General features: G+C 34.4%; 2 protein-coding genes across 2 annotated transcripts; one reads left to right on the plus strand and one right to left on the minus strand.

Moving 5' to 3' along the window:
- Positions 1-827: 827 nt before the first annotated feature.
- LOC130049756 (uncharacterized) lies at positions 828-5,553 on the minus strand. The gene is made up of 3 exons (XM_056147728.1): positions 5,472-5,553; positions 5,067-5,111; positions 828-4,850 (listed from the first exon to the last, which is right to left on the minus strand). Exon 3 carries the CDS (start codon positions 4,164-4,166, stop codon positions 828-830), a length of 3,339 nt encoding a protein of 1,112 aa, XP_056003703.1. The 5' UTR covers positions 4,167-4,850; positions 5,067-5,111; positions 5,472-5,553.
- A 1,855-nt stretch (positions 5,554-7,408) lies between these two features.
- On the plus strand, positions 7,409-21,973 carry LOC125661645 (uncharacterized). Its single transcript, XM_056146547.1, has 7 exons — positions 7,409-7,643; positions 12,104-12,349; positions 12,773-13,081; positions 15,017-15,301; positions 15,550-15,834; positions 17,897-17,926; positions 19,388-21,973. The coding sequence occupies exons 1-7, from the start codon at positions 7,586-7,588 to the stop codon at positions 19,651-19,653; spliced, it is 1,479 nt and encodes a 492-aa protein (XP_056002522.1). The 5' UTR covers positions 7,409-7,585; the 3' UTR covers positions 19,654-21,973.
- Positions 21,974-22,443: the final 470 nt, after the last annotated feature.

The raw sequence follows: 22,443 nt of genomic DNA on the forward strand, positions 1-22,443 counted from the left end.
GTTGTTGAGACTGTATTCTAGTATAACTTAAAGCAATAAAAGCTTTTGTAGCCATTAGTTTGAGGTCATCCTGTACATTGACTAGACTACTATTTAAAAATTGTTAATCAAAATGTAAGAAGAAAAGGAGGAAAATTTTATTTGCAAAATTTCGCTTGCATTAATTCACCTGCACAAACATTCCGCTATATAAGCACATCTGCCACTGTGAGTCTATAAGTGGACTGTTGAGATTATCTAGTATTACACATTTTATCCTCCAATATAAACATAACTTGTAACGTATTATTAGTATGCAAGTAAAAGTTGTTAATGATAGAATATTAATAATCAAGAAATGATCTGTCTTGTCTGTCTAATCATGAATGCATTGACTATTCTGCAACAAAACACTGGCCTAGAGCTGCCGGCTAAGCTCATCTGCCATTGTCAATCTACTACTGGACTGACTTAATGCCTGTTACAGTTGTCAATCGGTTAAAAATTGAAATTGAATAGCACATACTGCTAGAGTGGTCTTGAAATTCTTTGAAGCAATAAAACTTTACATTAATAGACAGGCAGTACACAAATACCTAGAATAAAACAAACTGAAACAAAATAATTAACTGGAACAAATACATGTATATATTACCTAGCCTTACAAACTATTAGATGAAAACTGAACATGATTTAAGCACGCAAGATATTTTCCATATACCCTTCCCCACTGTCTATGGTCTGTCAAAGTCTAAAAGTATGGTTGACACTATCCATACTTGCATTATGTATGACATTAAAAGGAATACACATACATGTATATCTGATGATAAAAAGGAATGACAATCTTATTTATCATCATCTTTAGTACCATTATTGTTTTGTCCACCTGTAAATATAACATCTTGTTTTCTTCCATCACTTTGTATAATTGTTACCCTTCTACCATATAGTGAAGGATGAATTCTATACCAAGAGGGTAGGCCTTGAGGTTCAGTAGGATTGATAACTGGACCCTGTGGTTGCAATGGAAGGACCGGTGGCTCAGTGGGAGGAACAAGTCTTAAGGGAGGATATGGTGGTACAGATGGCCCCATTCTCTGACTTTCTTGTGATTCAACAACCCGATTTTTACCTGACCTTTGACCTTGTTCTATACCTTGATTTATGCTTTGAAGAAGCACCTTCTCTTTCTCTTGCAGGGATGGCTTTCTTAAAGGATTTCTACTCTTCTTCCCAGGATTTTTAGCAGTGGACCTAAAGCGTGGCTGTAATACATTATTGGCATTGGAAGATATTTTCTCAGTCCTCTTAAACCCTTTTAAGGAGTTTGGGAGGTTTTCACACCCGTCATTGGCAGAAATTATGTGATCCAATGCTGTGACAATATTATCCAGTCTATATTCCTGAACACGAGGACTATTCTTTATCTGAGACATTATTTTGTTCAGTTTTTCTTGAATACCTTGAATCTTTGATGAAGTCGAAGTGTCACAAATATTTCTTTTCTTAACAGGTGGACTGATAACCTTGTCAGTAATATTTTCATTATGAATGTTAGTCTGATCCTCTAATGTACATCTACCAGTATTACGATAAAGTAAGGACTGAACCTTGTGTAGATGTTTACAAATATTCCCTTCCAAATAGTCATAACAGTTGCAAGTAAGGAGATGTCTACACAGATCTATACAGGGTACTTTTTTACATTTCATGTAACAATGTGTTTCAGGACATTTCTGACAATGCGTCACTACTGTATATAAATTTTTCTGTGATTTAAGGGTGAATGTGTTTTCATTAACCTGACAGACTGAGGAATTTTGAATCTCGAAACTACTCTGATGTCGATCTAAAGTCTTCATAATTTCCCCTGAAGGAATATTGAACTTTTTAGCAGCCAAATGTTTGAAATACAAATTATTTTCAATCTGTAGCAGGGTTTCCAGCAGAATGTCTATTCTACGATTTCTTTTTCCTTCAAAGTAAATTGTTTTTAATTGATTGTGAAAGCTTTCCAAAAACATATTTGTATTAACATTGGAATATTCACCTTTCCTGAAACACATTGCCCACTTCTCTTTTCTCAACAAGTAATAATTATTGAAGTATGTCAGTAAATTTGGATTAATGTCAGACAATCTTTGAACCAGAATATCACAATATGTATTCAATAATGTTTCAGTCTTAGCATCCATTGCAGCACATAATAAACAATAAATTTCGGCTTGCTGCTCTGTGTCTTTAACATGCTGCTGAATTTTTAATCGCCAGTTTTTGTGTACATGCCAAATACATAGGAAATGTTCTAAGTTTGATCCATATACATTCTTTGCTGCATTCCAACCAGCATTGTCATCATCTGTCATTAAAATATTTACTTTTGTTTGTGGAGATTTGCTTTTAACATCATTTAAAAAAACAGAAATAGCTTGTTCATTTTCTTTATTGGAAATACAAAATGCAACAGGATAACCACGTCTAAATTCATCTGGAACTAGAAGGGTTATCAACTTAAATGAATATAAGTTTGTTTTGTGGGTGGAATCCATGCAAAGAATTATGGGTGCATATTTTTCATACATGTCTAGCTGTTGTTTCGTCATTATTGCCAACATAAAGTCTTCCTTAGCCAGTCCAATCTTGCTGTCATCTACATTTTGTTGTTTAAAAATCAGAATGGGATCAAATATTTCTTTCCTTAAAGCATCTACTCGAAGAAATGTTGATGTTGCATCATCACTGTGTCTAATAACAGATGAGTCAATAATCTTTTGCTTTAGATTGTGTATTGTCTTTCTGTCAATCAAATAATAATGTTTCAGGTCTGTCAAGTCATCTCGATTGTTTCTGTCACTAAATTTGTCTCTAACTTTGTCTAAAATTGTATTTATAGGAATTTTTAATGCTAACATAGTTTTTATGTCTGACTTCAAATGATCTGGGATAGGTAAAAATTTACTATCTTCAAAAGTTGTTGAGTGTGTGTGTGATTGTATGTATTTTGCTTTAACTGTTCCATCCTTCTCTACCAAAACTGAAAATCTTGATAAGCATAAACCATCTAATTTACATGAACCCTTTTTTTTCTCCCTCCTCTTTCTATCTTTTGTATCACATGCAATTCGCTTTTTCCCATCCCTATGACAAACCAGTGTGTATCTCTCAGAACCATCCTTGTTTACAGTTTTTGGTCTATGCAAAACATATCTTGTGTTTTTGTTTATAGACTCTTCTGTCAAATATTTCTCAAAAGAATCAAGATTTTCAAAGTTCAAATCTTCCACCCTAATGTCTGCATCATGATTATTTATCAAATGACTCACAAGAATTTCAACATGATAAAAATCTAAGTCGCATGATGGAACAATACATGGCATTCTTTTACCATTTTCTTTCTCATGTACAGATTTCTTGTGCCTATTCAAATCATTATCATGGAAAATTTTCATGCAAACTGAACACTGATTTTTCTGATAGATACCACGTTCTACATTTGTAACTTGATCATATGAATGTATTGTCTGTATATAGTCTGTAGATTTTGTCATGGGAGGATTTTCTAGTATATCAATTGTCTCTCGTCTGTTTGAAGTCTTCAATGAGTTCAATGTATCCAAATTAAATTTCCTACATGCAGAATGATCAAAATTCCAGCAATAATTACTTTTGAATGCTAATGATATTGGTTCTCTCTGATTGTCTGGTGGTGATGTTTCAGTCACTGTTTCATAATGTCCACCCCCTGCCCTTGTCCAAATCAAATGAATTCTAGAATTTGAATTTCCAAAGTCATGTTCAAGCGTCACAACTTCTGGATTATCCTGATCACCACCAACAGTTACTAATAAGTTGATTCCAAAATGCCTAGACATTGCCAAAATTGATTCCTGCCCTGCAAAAGTGCCTAACTGCCTAAGATTATTCAGTTTTTGTTGAATTTCTGGATAAGTCATTTGGTTACCATTAGAATGATAGAAAAACATATGAAAAATATCCAAATTTTGTTCAATTTCATGTATTGCTGCATTTCGTAGCTCTTGGTGATGATTTTGGTTTCCATAGAGGGCAAGACTAACAGACCTAAAGAGACAATTCCCATCCCCTACTATTGGTTGTCTGTGAAGTCCATATAATGTCAAATATTCATCCTGACGGGTACGTTCAAGTTCAGAATCATCTAACATTTGTAAATGGACCTCATTATTTATGACTCTATCAATTACTGAGTCAGTCTCTGAAATCTACAAAAATGTAGTATTCATGTTAAAGACCATGCATTAATATTAGACAATAGACTGACACTAGTGTAAAATCTATTGTGTTAGAAATCTAACAAATTTGTGTAAATTAGCAGTATCCACCACAGTTAATGAACATTGGAATGACTAATGGTCATGGACATTTATTCAATGCTGATAATATAATGTTCAATATTTCTTCTTAATACTCCTTTTTTGTGTAGACCTTTCATCCCCTTTATGTACTTTTATTTTAATATGGTAAGTTTGGTTTTCAACTTGGCTTCTTGATTTTGGAGAGGAAGTAGAAATTCAAAAAGCAGTCAATGATAAATGATTTTCATAAGTCTTCAGCTCAGGCTAATCTGACATTCCTCTAACTCTTACTTGTAGTTTTATATATATATAAACAAGTGATAGATCCAGTCATGTATATATAAAAGTGGAAGTAAATGGTCAGAGGAATCTCAGATTAAATAATGCAGGCTAAGAAATGATGACTGTAAATATATGTGATACAAATTTCTTATTCAACAACTTACTTGAAACCATGGCTCAGATGTAGGATTTACTTATACTTACATCAGTTGAATCCAAAGAAAACTGTTGAGGGTAGGCATCCACTGTTCTCTACAATAAGCATGATAAGACTATAATAAATTTAAATTTTTCCACTTGCATATCTTTGACAGAATACTCCTAATGTAAATATATTCAATGGAAATTGAAACTAGATGTCTTACACACACATATGGGTATTCATATAATACAGTTTACTCCTGAAGAAATCAGTTGAGTATATATTCTATCGGCTTTGTGATATTTCTTAGTATATATATAACTTACTGGTATCTCAGGAAGCAACTCCAATAACGGAATATCTCCAGTCATCTAAATTAAAAATTATGAACCACAGTGACAAAAGAATGTAATACATGTACACATGTACATTTGTAATACCATATTCAAACATACATAAAGATAAAATACAGACATGAAAATACATAATATATTGTTAAAATTGTATGTACATGTATATGCCCCTCGAGGGCCCTTGATTGGTGACGAAACAAATTAAAAAAAAAATACACACACACAGAGAGAGAGAGAGAGAGAGAGAGAGAGAGAGAGAGAGAGAGAAAATTTACTCTTTGTAATAGGCCAGCATTTTGAATTCTAACTGGTATCATTGAAAAAATCAAAATCTGTAATTTTTGTGTGGAGTGGCTTGTTGTACATGTATGTGCGTACATATACTTGTATACAAACTGTATTTCAGCCAACCAACTCCAGCATTCTAATTTTAAAGTAACATCCATATTGTATATATTCTTACAGTAACTGAGAACTGGTCACTGCCATCTTTCATCCCAAAGACTATAGTAAAGAGCACTACAACCTACAAAAAATAGACACATTCATGAAGTAACTGAGATATCTCTCTGTAAGATTCAACATAATAAATGATCAGTGTTCCATCATTTTTTAAAGTAATTTATGACAATAGACAACTTTAAGCTAATTTAGACTAAATTAGATTGGATTTCTTAGTGTAATGGCATAGCTAAAAAGTTGCGTAATAATTTTTAACATGTATAAAATTTAAATACTAAGTTGAACTACATAACCACAATACTATTCTAACATTAGAGTTCATAACAATACTGTTATATGAATTTTCAAGATGAGAGACCTCCTTTCGTGTTGTGAACTGTCCACTAAGCCTATCCTGTGTGCATTGAAGCATTCCATTATTTTCATGATCATCACTGACTCATTAATAAAGTTATATAACTTAGATAAATTACAGCTGGGTTGCATGGAAATGCATATATATAAATGCTAATACACACGCCTGTTTATGCGATGAATGCAATACATATATTGAGTACTTGTAATAAAGCATCTGAATAAATTACATGGAAATTAAATTATTCTGACACATTTAACCTATTAATACCACCAATTTATGTTTTGAACTAACCGGCTTATAAAATTCCAGTATTCATTAAAACCATTCTTATGCTTGTTCTATGAAACAACATTTAAAAGCAGTGTTTTACGTAACATGTGTTGTAGAATATCCATCACTAAAGGGACGTTCATGATCCGTTTGTTCAAAAATGCACTTTCAGTGAAAAAAACACCAGTAACTAAAAGATAAACATTACTTACGAAAAACACTGTCAAACTTCGCGCCATGTTGGATGCAGAAGGTGAAGGTCAGAAATAGCGCATGCGCAATAGCCTAGTCCTAAAGTTGCGAATAGTGAGATTCCCATGAAATTATGTTTTGTGTACGTAGTTTTGTTTTGTGACGCGGTCAATATTTTCCACAAATAACGTTGCGTTGATGCATTGTGACGTCATTGTGACGGCATCAGTTTCAGAGGATACTGATACGGAATCAGAAAACCACAGTGTGGTGATCCGGAAAACCGGATCACACGCTGTGAAATCCACAGTATCAACGAACGATACATTGATGGGTATATAATAAATATATATTATTACTACAGTAACTTGATCCGAAGAGTCGGATCACGTCGAGTTGACAGGCGCGGATCATCAGATCACACGAGACGCGAAGACATACTCAGAATTATTAAATACTGGCATTCACTGTGTTCCATGATATATTTACATTATAAATGTAACAAGGATATTCAACTTCCCCCTGTATTAGGCATGCTACTCGTCATGATGGTTTGCATTTGCAGTCTACCTACAAACACGGGACACCACTGTCTTTGACATTCTTAAGGTCGCTATATCAATTCTATGAACTAAATGTTTAAAGTAATTGGTTTATGGTTTTTAGATAAGGACGTCACAATGATACACCAATTCTTACGTTATTTAGGATAAAATCAATCATTTTATTAATTTGTGGATAAAGCGTATGCGTATTTCATGTAACGCGGGACAGCGAAAAATGACGACATCTGCGTGTACATGTATATAACTCCGTTATTGCTAATGAAATGCTTGTAAATTATATTTTATATAAGCTACTATCATTATTTATATATTTTCCTTGCCATTGATGTATAAGACTTTAATAATCCACAAAATATACATCTGTGTAAACATAGCGGAAACATTTTCTAATACACGTATGAAAGTAACACCAGTATCGTGCGCGACGTCTCTATAGTTTACTTCCCGGAATATATTCTTACATTCGATTGATATTAATAAATGTGGACGGATATAGAAATACAGACTCATAATTAGCACTGAACACATTAACGGTCACACTAGGAGAACTCTGTATAAGTCGGTATCCTCCAGAATCTGGGATTTTACTGCTTGTTAAAATTTACATATTATAAGACATTCGAGGTCACTGTTTAAAAAGTAAGATGGGAAATTCCACGTGCTTGTTCTTAGTTTTAGCCGGGATGTTCTGCTTTGCACAAGGTAAGGAGTATTGTGTATGGTGATGGGCATGTTACTTTTAAGAGACAGAAAAGGGAGATCAATATATGAAATCAGTGTTTTATTTCTGATGTCGAAAATTTGATGAAATGAATCTTATAATTCTTTTCGTGATGCAGATATCATATGGAAAATTAGATGGAAAACTTTGTTGATTGATGAAAAAGTGTTCCGTCCAATTTCCCTATGATACCACGACCAAGGAAAGGATCATCAGATTCATTTCTTATCATCTGAATATTTTGAAACATCGAGTAATTTCTTAAACACGATTGTTTCTTCATATTCATACGATGTATCATTACCCCACAGGAAGTCAAAATCAGGCGAATTGTCAACCAATGAAAATCACCGTAATTTCATCAAGACAATAAATATTCAATGATTTATCAAATCAGCGCTAGCGTATCAATTCTGATGTCGTAAAATCTTGCAGAAACTGAATAAATCCCTAGTCTGCGAATTATGTTTGGGTTAAATATATGCATGTACTTAAGAAATGCATCTCAATTTTGAAAATGCGTGAAGATATGAACTGCGATGCATTACAATGGGATGCCGTGAGCACTTCATCCAAACAACGCGTAAAGCGTTGAGGTCAATAATCTCATGAATTTTCAAACTTGGTGTTTTTTTCTTAACATTCTACTTTCATGTCTGTCGGCATTTTCAACCGTTAGACGTACTACATTTATCTTTGTTAATACGAGCATTAATTACAGCTGCGGCGTATTCATGAGGTAATGCTATCATTACAATATGTAGAAAGCTATTATTACAATCTGTAGAAATATTACATGTAACATCAACAGCATTGGATAAACCAACCGATCGATAAATAGAAATGGTATTCCATCTACAGCTTGTGACGTCACAGTATAATTGACCAATTTTCAGAGGGACGCCAAACAAACAAACAAAAGTGCATGCAAAAACAAAGTATAATGGGAATATTGGTGCTGTCTTTGGGAATATTGGTGCTGTCTATGGGAATATTGGTACTGTCTATGGGAATATTGGTGCTGTCTATGGGAATATTGGTGCTGTGTATGGGAATATTGGTGCTGTCTTTGGGAAAATTGGTGCTGTCTATGGGAATATTGGTGCTGTCTTTGGGAAAATTGGTGCTGTCTATGGGAATATTGGTGCTGTCTATGGGAAAATTGGTGTTGTCTTTGGGAAAATTGGTGCTGTCTATGGGGAAATTGGTGCTGTCTATGGGAATATTGGTGCTGTCTATGGGAATATTGGTGCTGTTTATGGGAATATTGGTGCTGTCTATTGCTTTAAAGGAATCGAGATCACAGATCCTGGTCAAAGTCCACCAGTGAATAGGATTCTCTTTTTTCTTCTTCGCATAACAGTATTTTAACAACATTTTCCATTGAAATTTCGTCAGGTCTGTTGGGGTGATCCTAGCTACCACTTGTTCTCGAAAATACAGGTGAAAGTTCAAGGTCATTAGATGAGAAACCCTGTTTTTGTATATGTTATATGTCATGTATTTCTTCAAAATAACTTTTCATGAGAAATATTTCAACAATGGACAGCACATTACCTGAGTTTGGAAAGAATCGTCTAAAATTTAAGGTGGTTCCTCCACCCAAATTCTCCATTTGCTGGAATGCTAGATGAGGACTACGCGATCAGGAATGCTTTACACGCCACCTAGTGTTCATTGTGAGAGTGACTAGCCCTTTCCTATCGATATCCGTCTATTTTGCATCTTCTAAAGTTCGTTGTATCTGAACTGTATTGTCTGTTATATCATTACTTACTGTTGAACTATTTCTACGGTATAAATTGTATTGTTAACGCTATTCACAGCCCATCATATCTTATTCATGTTCGTATTGTTAACTCTATTCACAGCCCATCATATCTTATTCGTGTTCGTATTGTTAACACTATTTACAGTCCATTATATCTTATTTGTGTTCGTATTGTTAACGCTATTTACAGCCCAACATATCGTATTTGTGTTCGTATTGTTAACACTATTTACAGCCCATCATATCTTATTTGTGTTCGTATTGTTAACGCTATACACAGTCCATCATATCTTCGTTTTCATATTGTTTACGCTATTCACAGCCCATCATATATTTTTTGTGTTCATATTGTTAACGCTATTTACAGCCCATCATATCTTATTCATTTTCGTATTGTAAACACTATTCACAGTCTATAATATCTTATTTGTATTGTTAACGCTATTCACAGCCCATCATATTTTATTTGTGTTCGCATTGTTAACACTATTGACAGTCCACCATATCTTTTTTGTTTTCATATTGTTTACGCTATTCAAAGCCCATCATATCTTATTTGTGTTTGCATTGTTAACACTATTCACAGTCCATCATATCTTATTTGTGTTCGCATTGTTAACACTATTGACAGTCCATCATATCTTATTCGTGTTCGCATTGTTAACACTATTGACAGTCCATCATATCTTCTTCGTTTTCATATTGTTTACGCTATTCACAACCCACCATATCTTATTTGTGTTCGCATTGTTAACGCTATTCACAGCCCATCATATCTTATTGGTGTTCATATTGTTAACGCTATTCACAGTCCATCATATCTTATTGGTGTTCATATTGTTAACGCTATTCACAGTCCATCATATTTTATTCGTGTTCGTATTTTTAACGCTATTCACAGCCCATCATATCTTATTCGTGTTCCTATTGTTAGCGCTATTCACAGTCTATAATATCTTATTTGTATTGTTAACACTATTCTCAGTCCATCATATCTTCTTCGTTTTCATATTGTTTACGCTATTCACAGCCCACCATATCTTATTTGTGTTCGCATTGTTAACGCTATTCACAGCCCATCATATCTTATTTGTGTTCGTATTGTTAACGCTATTCATAGCCAATCATATCTTATTTGTATTGTTAACACTATTCACAGCCCATCATATCTTATTCGTGTTCGTATTGTTAACACTATTTACAGCCCATCATATTTTATTCGTGTTCGTATTTTTAACACTATTCACAGCCCAACATATCTTATTCGTTTTCATATTGTTTACGCTATTCACAGCCCATCATATCTTATTTGTGTTCGCATTGTTAACGCTATTCACAGCCCAACATATCTTATTCGTGTTCGTATTGTTAACGCTATTCACAGCCCATCATATCTTATTTGTGTTCGTATTGTTAACGCTATTCACAGCCCATCATATCTTATTCGTGTTCCTATTGTTAGCGCTATTCACAGCCCAACATATCTTATTCGTTTTCATATTGTTTACGCTATTCACAGCCCATCATATCTTATTTGTGTTCGTATTGTTAACGCTATTTACAGCCCATCATATCTTATTCATGTTCATATTGTTAACACTATTCACAGCTCATCATATCTTATTCGTGTTCGTATTGTTAGCGCTATTCACAGCTCATCATATCTTATTCGTGTTTTTAACGCTATTCACAGCTCATCATATCCTATTCGTGTTGTTAACGCTATTCACGGCCCATCATATCTTATTCGCATTGTTAACACTATTTACAGTCCATCATATCTTATTGGTGTTGGTATTGTTAACGCTATTCACAGCCCATCATATCTTATTTGTATTGTTGACACTATTTACAGCCCATCATATCCTATTCTTGTTCATATTGTTAACGCTATTCACAGCCCATCATATCTTATTCGTGTTGTTACGATATTTGGTTATATATTTAAACTGTTGCATCAGCTCTTTTGTTTTTGTGTGTCTGTGACGTCACTTGGAAAGCTTCGTGTGTGATCGGATGACGGGACGGGTGGAGCGCGTGATCGTCTACAAGGGGTAGTGTTGTGATTGGAGAAGAAGATGGCAGTAATCTCGGTAAAATGGAAGCACTTCGTAATCCGCCAGTCCGTGGAAGTGCCTGGCCCGATCATCTAGCTAGGATCGCGCGTCTGATCTGTAATCCGTATGTATAACGTGTGTGCGAGGATTCCTGAACTGATTCACGACGCTGATCATTATAAACAAGTTGAGTAGAACTTTAGATCTGTGTTGTGTACTTCTGTATCATTGTATGTTTATATATTTGTGACTAATTATGTAGAATTAAAATTTGTAAAAGTTTCAAATCGTTTTCACTGGTGTTGTTGTAAGTGTGTCAATTGAACTCGCTATACAAAGATTTGTGTATTCGGCGCACGTTACAGTGTTGTTAACGCTATTCACAGCCCATCATATCTTATTCGCATTGTTTACACTATTCACAGCTCATCATATCTTATTCGTGTTCGTATTGTTAACGCTATTCACAGCCCATCATATCTTATTCGTGTTGTAAACGCTATTCACAGCCCATCATGTCGAATTGTTAACGCTATTCATAACCCATCATATCTTATTCGTGTTCATATTGTTAACGCCATTCACAGCCCATCACATATTATTTGTGTTTCAGTCCAAACTTTCCGAATAACGAAAACGTTTTTTAACGGCAATCTGAAATTTACTTGGACGAATGTTTCCACCCATCGTAATGATATAAAAATCACAATGGATGGACGTGAGAGTGACTGGATACAAAGCACTGATGACAAGTACACAGTGGAGGATGTATGGAAGTATACATCAGTAAACATCAGAGTACGGGAATTCCAATCGACAGACCATCCATCACGTAAAGATTACAATTCAACATACACTGGTAAGTTCTACACAGAAGTAGTACATTGTAATATAGATCAAGATGCTGGGTATTAAGCTAGAAATCAGGACTGATGTAGCTACATCTTTTATTAAATTTTACGTTACACAGTCATGAAATCTATTTCATACGTCTTTTCATATATTCAAAACATCTTGATTTTTGCTTAATAATGGAGAGTTTTGCATTGTCAAAGTTCTTTAAACAAACTACACAGTCTTCAGACTTTAAAATGTTCCCAAATTTCATTTTTTTCCACTAATGACTGAGTATATAATGTTATGCATATTGTTTATATAACATTTGGTAAAAAAAAAAAAGTCTGCTAAAATAATATATGTAAATAAATTCTCTCCGATAACAGATGTTATCCATTCCAACAATACCCTAGGTCAAGAATAAACCTTGCGTTTCCCCTTTTAGTCTCACGAATTGATTCTGAAGAAGGAGAAGCAAAGAATCTAACGTGGACAGCTGATTTCTTTCCAAAGAGCGGACAATACAATATATATCATTTTCATGGTGGCATGGGCAAAACAGTAATGCAATTGGAATACGATGGTGCTGTTTCAGCTGATTCTGCAAAGTATGTTTACCACACCAGACCCTACAACTCCACCAACATAAAATTTGAGGTGAAAAACATAGCGCTTATGGATGCCGGGTTTTATGGAGGTGGCCATCCACAGAATGCTGCAAGAAATGGACAGGGTGCACTTCTTGTGGTGAAAGGTAAAATCGTCAAACTGCTATTTAAAGATTTTAAAAAAATCATCATTCACAACAGAGCACATGTAGCGCCCAGACACACTGAGGATTAGGGAACAATAAGAGAAGTGGATATTTCCTTGATAACATTGTTAGATTTGATAAGCCCGAAACATCATGCTATTCAAATATTTGCTCGGAAAGTTTAACACGGAAGTGAAAAAAGTCAAAAATACAGAAATACAGAACGGTTATAAGATTTAAATGGAAATAATATAGATCTTGAAGCGAAATGCTCCATTCTCTTCATTTAAGTATTGAATTCTTATTTTTGGATGTCGGCGGTAGTATAACAGCACCTGGCCGTGCCGACAAATTGAATACCGCGCGTTAGCATTAGCGCGGTATGATAATTTGTCGGCACGGCCAGGTGCTGTAATACTCCCGCCGACATCCAAAAATAAAAATTTAATACTTATATTTACATTCTTTAATTTATTTCTTAAAAATGTTAAGATTTTATTCGTCCCTTTTAAAATTTTGCGCCCTTCAGAAATGGTGGCGGTAATACACGGAAGAGCCACACTCGGTTGTTTTACTATGAAAAGTATAGTGCATTTGGATATTACAAGAAAAAAATATTCTCTTTGACAAAATAAATTTATTTAATTTGCTTTAAAGTTAGAAGTTAATTCATGCATTTATATTTATTAAAAATCTTATTAAGATATTTTAATTGTTGCTATGATTGATACCTTTCCTTGTGGCTGATCAGAGGAAATGGGTGTTTCAGGCATTTCAGGGTTTTCTTCAACATGTAGATTTACATTTAAGTGACTGCTTTCTGGTAAATTCACCAGCAACGAATCAAAATCAGTTTGAGAAAACAGTTCTAAGATGTCCATATCCTCAAAATTTAAATTGAAATTAGGTTGCAATTCATCATCCATTTTGACTTCATGTAGTTTCTATTTACCAGGTTTACATGTAAATGTAGTTCCTGTTTTGTATTCATACGCAGTGATAAGGTTTAGAGTGTGTTATAGGAATTTGAATGCTATAGATTTTCAATGCATTTCAATGATGAGAAATACACTGAATGTAAATATATGCTAAACAAATTCGATAATTCTACATAATCAAGAATTGATCAACATTATTGTCATACAGTTTTACAAAGGCCGCTTTTGTAATTACGAATACATATATTTGTCATACAGATGTCTGTGAGAATTCAGAGATTGACGATTTAGTTATTGTCACAAAATATACCTGTAAAGACGGAAACCAATTCAAACGTAAGAAGCCCGACTAAGAGGTCGAGGCTTTTCTTCTAAATTAAGCCTTTCAAGTAAAGTTTGAAAATATTTGTTGTTCAGCAAATAAAATTTAGGGTTACTTAGACTCTTTCATTGTGTATTTAGAGACCCTGTTTTCTGAATTCCTCCACATTTGATACTGTCACGTTTATTTCCAATAAAAATTGTGAAATACATTTGTGTCTTTGTCTGTGGTGAGATAATGCACTCACTGAATAAAGCTAGGTTTGAGCGTTGATTACACATTGTTTTTCTATTGAAATTGTATTTGTCCAGCACTTACATTTTCACCTCTTTATTTTCATTCCGAGAATGACCAATATAAATATATAGGCTAGTAACTTTATCCAATGGACCCATGTGTCATATCAATTGTCTCTTAAATATTTCCCATTATCTTAGGCGGGTGTGAACGGTCGACAGGGGAGGCTTACCCTTCTTAGGCACCTGATCCAACCTCTGGTATGTCCAGGGGTCCGTGTTTGTCCAACTCTCTGCATGTATTTGGTATTGGTTATAGGAGTTATGGGATTGATCACTGTTCGTTATCTTTACCTTTCATCACACAATCGGCTTCACATATGTTACTAAAGATATAGGATCTATATTCACCATTGCTTAGCAATAGTTTTATTTGCAGGAAAACCAACCCAACCTGATATCACAGGAGTACTTAACATAACTGAAAACAGTGATATCATGTTGACCTGCTCCAGTAATTCCACCTCTCGTCCGTCGTATTACAGGAAAACTGTATCCTTAAACTATATCTGGTACAGGAACAACACCGTCATCGATTCAGAGACCAGAATGACGCTCAGAATTCCCAGGATTTCTAGAGACGTCAGATTTAACAAATATTCATGTCAGGCGAAGGAAAGTATTGAATCTGAAAAAAGTGAAGAAATTCAGATCAATGTTTGGTGTGAGTATTGTACTGGCAGGCATTTTGAAACAGATGAGATATTTCTTTCTAATAAACGTTGACCTTTGCGTGCCTATCGTATTTTCCTAAAACAGCAGACATCGGAATCCTTATGTTGATGTGGATGTCTTCAAAGATTTTTTTTTATAAATGTGATTATTTCAAAGTATTTCTATTTGGAAACACATATCAATTTGATGTTGTTAAATTTATGTATCAACAAGAACTGTGTAGTATTACTCTTACAGACGGTCCCAACAGTGTTACCATTAGCCCTCTGCCTCCGGTAGATAAGACAGTATCTGTGAAAGACGGGGATTACATAGGACCGTATCACTGTTCTGCTGACTGTAACCCGCCCTGTTCCATTCAATGGAAGGACAAACTCTCCAATGGAACGTCCATAGAAGCAGAATCGAACGGATCAACATTGTTACGACAACAGGTGTCCAAAGACCAGGTTTTGTTCCGATGTGTGGCAAAGTCAACTCTCGACAGACAACTGCATTCGGCGATGGATTTCTCCATAATGTGTAAGGTTTTTCTTTCATTTAGCTTTGTTTTCTAGTCTTCATCATTCAACTGTTACGTTTTTTTTTTCGATTTGAAAACATATTTTCAAGGGGTACAAGGCTATATAAAACTATAGGTATAAGAAGAAATAAATTAAAGGTACATAGACAGTAAGTACATTAGTCTGGTAGTGGCTTTAACAATTCTTATAATTCAAGTTGTAGTGCCTTGAATCTTTTTATGATTCAAATTTTATGTTTATTGTCGATTTATTACGTCACAGTAATCTAGTGGTTAAGGGGGTTTTACTTTGCAACCGAGAGGACCAGTTCAAAAATCAGTGAACATTTGTTTTTCTGACACCCAAGAGGTCCAGTTCAAAAACCAGTGGACATATATTTTTCTGATAACTGAGAGGTCCAGTTCAAAAACCAGTGGACATTTATTTTTCTGACAACCGAGAAGTCCAGTTCAAAAACCAGTGGACATTTATTAGTGACTTTAACGTTTTTATAATTCAAGTTGTAGTACCTTGAATCTTTTTATGATTCAAATTTTATGTTCTTTGTCGTCACGGTATTCTAGTGGTTAAGAGTTTTATTTCGCAACCGAGAGGTCCAGTTAAAAAACCGATGGACATTTATTTTTCTGAGAACCGAGAAGTGCAGTTCAAAAACTAGTAGACATTTATTTTTCTGACAACCGAGGTCTAGTTAAAAAATCTGTAGATATTTATTTTTCTGACCACCGAGAAGTCCAGTTCAAAAATCAGTGGACATTTATCTTTTGACAATCGAAAATGGTATAAGGGGACGCCATTAGGAAAAAGCATGCTAATAGGGTGGATGTTTTATTACCTTTAAAATTTTAGATTATCAACTACAAAACTTCATGTTTCTGACAGAAAAATGAATCGTGTGGAAGTAAACCTTCTTAGATGTGTTACCACATTGATAATAAGGGAAGACTTTTTTCAAAGAATAGTAACAAATGTCAAATTTGCTGATTCAATGTTTAGTTCAATTGCAAATTTATATATTCTTGATTTTGTTTGTTTGTTTTGCTGTTTTCCACCACACTCAAATGTCTGTCAATGATCTGGTGGGCCCCCGTTTTTTAGATCTTGAATTTGTTTATACGGTAGCTTAATTTTTTTCTGAATCGATTGATTAGAATGACTTTTGATACCAGAAATCAAATTGATACAATTTGATATGGTAAAAGATTGGAGATTATTTCAATATATGAGAGGTTGTTTCCCCTCTGTCAGATAATAACGATGTGACTAACGTTTTATAGATCATCAAATTTCAGTAACACTTCATATTACATCCCCATCATGCAAGTGAATACCTTCCTTTCATTTCATCGCATCAAATATGAGAGAGGTTATTTAGTATGAAAATCTATGAATAAGGAATTTTAAACTTGATAAATGATTGTTGTTTTCCATCAGCACTAGCGATTTAAATAATCCAATGATATGACTGGTGTCAAAGCAAAATGAAGATAAGGAACAGTGATCAATCTCATAACTCCTATAAACAATACAAAATAGATAATTGGGCAAACACGGACCCCTGGACACACCAGAGGTGGGATCAGGTGCCTAGGAGGAGTAAGCATCCCCTGTTGACCGGTCATTATTATTATATAACCAAAAACCTTGTAATAGAGTGATAAAAAGTTGTTCTAATATAATAAGAATCTATGCTCTTTGTTAAACTGTAATTAATTTGTAAAAAAGGGGGTAAAAATTGAAAATGTTATCATAGAACATTTAACCTTCTTTGTAAATATGGATTAACATGAGTCTTGTCATTTTCAGTAACGTTTGCACCTAACCTGTCGAAAGATAGTCAGTGTTTTTTTTTTTTTACTCATTCTGAAGATTAGAATTCTAAAAGCATTGTAAAATGAAAAAAAAGGCACTTCACGTATATGATTGGATTAAGTAAATTGAATTAAACATATGGAAATTACATCCTCTTTTTAATTTGAAAGCTTTCAACAGCACAATGATTGGTTTGTGATTCAATACACTTTGTAAATTTAGATTAAAATGAATCTTATCATTTGCAGTATCGTTTGATCCTAACCTGTCGAAAAATAGTAAGTATTTCTACTCAATTTCTAGAACATTGTAAAGTGAAAAAAGATACTTTTCTAATTAGTTCGAAAAGTTCAAACAAACAATAATAGAGAAAATAATTCACTGCACATGAATTGTTCAGATTAATTACATATCATAAGAAAGTTAAGAGCGAACACGGACCGTGGATATATCAGGTGTTAATGAAGTGCCTAGGAGGAGTAAGCACCGATCTTGAGCCCAACATCTTTATCACAGTAACTCATAGTGAAAATGATTATTTAAACAACGGCCGGACAATTGATGTGAAAAACACCAGACGACATTCAGTCCGCGGACAATACTCGATCTTATAACTCCCATAAGGAATACAAAATAAAGAGTTCGGCAAACACGGACCCCTGGACACACCAGAGGTGGGATAAGGTGCCCAGGAGGAATGGACACCGGTTACACCCACTGTTATACCAATGTCTTGTTCAGGTAAACGGAGTAATTTGTAGCCAAATCAGTGTACCACGAACGGCCCTAACAAACGAGTCAGAAGGCATTTGACCCAATTATAGTTTGTATTGACAAACTAGATCATTATAACGACCATGGAATTTGCAAAATGTTGACTTTAAACGATACTGTTGAAATCCCTGTAACATCAACTTGTTTGACAACAGTCCGTCCTGATTTTAAAATTGATCATATGCAAAACAAACTCTTTGATATCCAATCAGCGGAGAGATATAAACACCATTTGTAGATGAAAGTGGATTACTGCTACATAAATATGGAGGGTTGACGACGGAGAAGCTGAAATCATCACGTTTGTCGTTAATAATAATTTACAATAGTATATCTAAGTACGACGCAGATGTGGACTCGGTGGTATGTTGTATATCTAAATGTGGAGTTGAATGCAACAGTAAAATGTTTTCTTCTTTTGATGGGGAGGCGGTTGAATAAATAATGCTTCGTAGAATATACCCCCCCCCCTTAAAAAAACCCAAAATCCCACCACCAAACAAACAACAAGTCATTAACGCGTACAATTATTGCTCATGGGAATATCGAACGTAGATCTTGTCAATGGGGAACTCAAGCATCGTTTTAGTATCAATATCATGGTACCTTTACGAAGAACCAGAGATATGTTTAAAGATAACCTTTTGGATGCCTGATCAAGATATATAGATATTTCAAAGTTCTATTCGTATTCTTATTGAATATGTATTTGTTTACCATTATATATATATATATATATATATATATATATATATATATATATATATATATATATATATATATGTGTGTGTGTGTGTGTGTGTGTGTGTGTGTGTGTGTGTGTGTGTGTGACTGTGTATACGAGATAACTATCTTATATTATGATATGAATTTTTTTTATGTAAAAATCAAGTTATTGAAGTGAGGAGAGCGTTGTTTTAGTTAGCAATCTAAATACAATCCTGATAATGATATCTTGATTTCAGTTCAAACAACAACGATCGTAATTGTCATCTTGTCTACATTTATGGTTGTTGCAATAGCAACGATTATTGGAGTGGCTTTCCGACAAAGACGGAAGAGACGATTGGAGTACAAGCGAGCGCAAACCGAGAATGAACGCAACACGACCATGAACGCCACCCAACAGCAACTGCAAGCGGACGGAGGATCTGAATTCCCGTTAAATGACTATGAAAAGATCAACACAACAATCGACGAACATTCTTATGATTGTGTCGATCCCAAATGAAGAGGTTCAATTGAAAGATATCCCAGCCAATTCATACACAGATGCTAATCCTTAATGTCTCTCACATGTAACATTTCAATATCTCTTGTAAAACGCAAAATAACTGCTTCATCTGACTTTATCAATATCTTATTTCGATTGATTGATTGATTGTATCTTGCTTAACGTCTCGCTCGAGAATTTTTCACTCATGTGGAGATGTCAACCAAGACCGGTGAGGGGCTTCAGATTTAGGCCTATGCTTGGCGTTTACGACCATTGAGCAGGGAGGGTTTTTTAGCTTGCCACACCTACTGTGACACGGAACATCCGTTTTTAAGGTCATCTCCGATCAGGACCCGTGACATTCACACATGACGCCGAGCGTTTGGCGATGGAACTGTCACTACCTGTTATAACGACTTAGGTTTGTCGCGGCCGGGATTCGAATCTTATTTCGAAGAAATTAAGTCACTTGAAATTCGCGCAACATGATGTCATATGAAAGACGTAATGATACGTTTGTCCCCCCCCCCCATCCGTTTCCTTTCTTGCTTTGGCAATATTGCGTCACTTCATATGAAATTCAAATTTCCGTGATAACTACATTACATCCTACTTCCTGAATTAAATCAGAAGCAATGAGAGTGACGTCTGCTCATTTTACACATTATGAATGAAGTTGGAGTAAATTACGTTCTTTTGCGTTTATTCCAGACAACACGTAAGCAGAATAAAGCTTCAAATTGTAGTTAAAAGTATCACGAAAGTCCTTATTATCGAGTACCGTGGGAATACTTCAAGTAATGCTATTCAAATCTTTACCGAATTCCATTTCACTATATATACTTTCCGGAAAGTGTTTGAATAGAAAATAACTAGGATATCACATTACTGAAGGAGTATCGATTTAAAATCGCCAAGAAGACGACGAGATTGATCAGTAATACCGTATTGTGGTTATAAAGAGAGGTCAGCAAGGGTCATGACTTTGTGGGTGATGCAATAGAATTGTTGCTGGTCTTCTTGAATAACAAAAAGCTACACGTGTTTAGTGTTAGAGGGTTTTTATCATTTTTGATGTTAAAGAATGATTCTGTAGATGCATTGTGAAGATAACGAACAGTGATCAATCTCATAACTCCTGTAAGCAATACAAAATAGATAGTTGGGCAAACACGGACCTTTGGACACACCAGAAGTGGGATCAAGTGCATAAGAGGAGTAAGTATCCCCTGTTTTATAAATTTCTATGATTGATTGCTTCTACTCAACATGAGTACTTATCGTCCTATGATGTCACATATTCTACGGTGCCGAGGTCCTTCAGTTCTATATACGTTTGCCCAACTATCTATTTTGTATTGATTTTAGGAGTTATGCGATTGATCACTGTTAGTTATCTTCACCTTTCACATCACGCATGAACCTTGACATCTGTCAGTGAGTTATTTTTAGATATTAGATAAAAGGTGAAGATAACGAGCAGTGATCAATCTCTGAACTCCCATAGGTATTTGTATTTCTTAAGACAACTTTAAAACATTCTAATGTCTTTGACACGAAATATTAAAGATGAGTAATGATCAAATGCTTGTATAGTTCTTCTAGACCCAGAAATTCGATCTCCAAAGAAATCCCATCGAAGAAAAGCTTTAATATTATGTGTGTTGTACAATATTAATATTAATTGTGTTTTGGTGTATTTCATGGGACAAAATTATAACAGGTATAATGTATGAACAGTGCTAGGGGTTTGTTTGTTTATTGATGCATTGTTTAATTGTAATTTATAATGACTATGCAAAAAACAATGCTGTAAATAATATCCCTGTTTACAAACAAGTTCAAACCGCATAAACGAATTACATTTTTCTAACTGATTGAAAGATGTTTTTATTTGGCTCGTTACAATATTATCTTAAGATAAGATGATAGGTTTAGCAGAGATTTTTTTTTTGAATTTATTGTTTTGAATTAGAAATAAGAACTACAGCATGTAACCCCTTAACAAAGCGATATGATTTTCAACAAGTATCAAATTGATTTCTTTAATTCAAATATCAAAAATTTGAATGATATGGGGAGAGAGGTATATCATCCCCGTAAAAAGTAAAATGTAATATATCTTCACTAAGGAGAAGAAACCATTGTTTATGAAAAGGTAAAGCTATATTAAGTCAAATCTTGCGATAGAGAACCCTCTAACATAATATTGGGAGGTTATTAAAGACATGAATTATATGTACAATAAATGAGTGTTCTTATTATACACTTTTATATTAGAATTTTAATTTTTAAATATGCATTAACAATTAATTAAATAATGTGTGACTACGAATGGCTTCTTGAATACTGAGTTGTCTGTCCTCCGTTTATAGAATAATCATATTCTCCAGGAACTTCATCTTCGAATCATAAAGATTTTGAGAAATATTTTTTTCAATAATAGTATTTATAGTGAAAAAGTGACTTTACCGAAACAGTGATCTATCGCATAAGAAAGTTGGGATCGGGTGCCTAGAAGGAGTAAGCATCCCCCATTGACTAGTAACTTCCGCCCCGAGCCTTGTACATTGATCCGGTAAATGGAGTAATCCGAAGTCAAATCCTTAACGCAAAGAACTTCCTAACAACTAGTATAAAACAAATGTCGACCTAATGACAGGTATTCGCAAATAATGTCAATTTAACGACCATGGAATTTGCGAAATTCTGATTTCTAACGAAACGGTTCAAACCTCTGCAGCATCAATTTATTCGTTAGTAGGTTGCCTAGATTTAAAATTGATCTGATGAAGAACATGCTCT

The sequence above is a fragment of the Ostrea edulis genome, chromosome 8, assembly GCF_947568905.1.
Source record: "Ostrea edulis chromosome 8, xbOstEdul1.1, whole genome shotgun sequence".
In the NCBI taxonomy this organism is placed as follows: domain Eukaryota; kingdom Metazoa; phylum Mollusca; class Bivalvia; order Ostreida; family Ostreidae; genus Ostrea; species Ostrea edulis.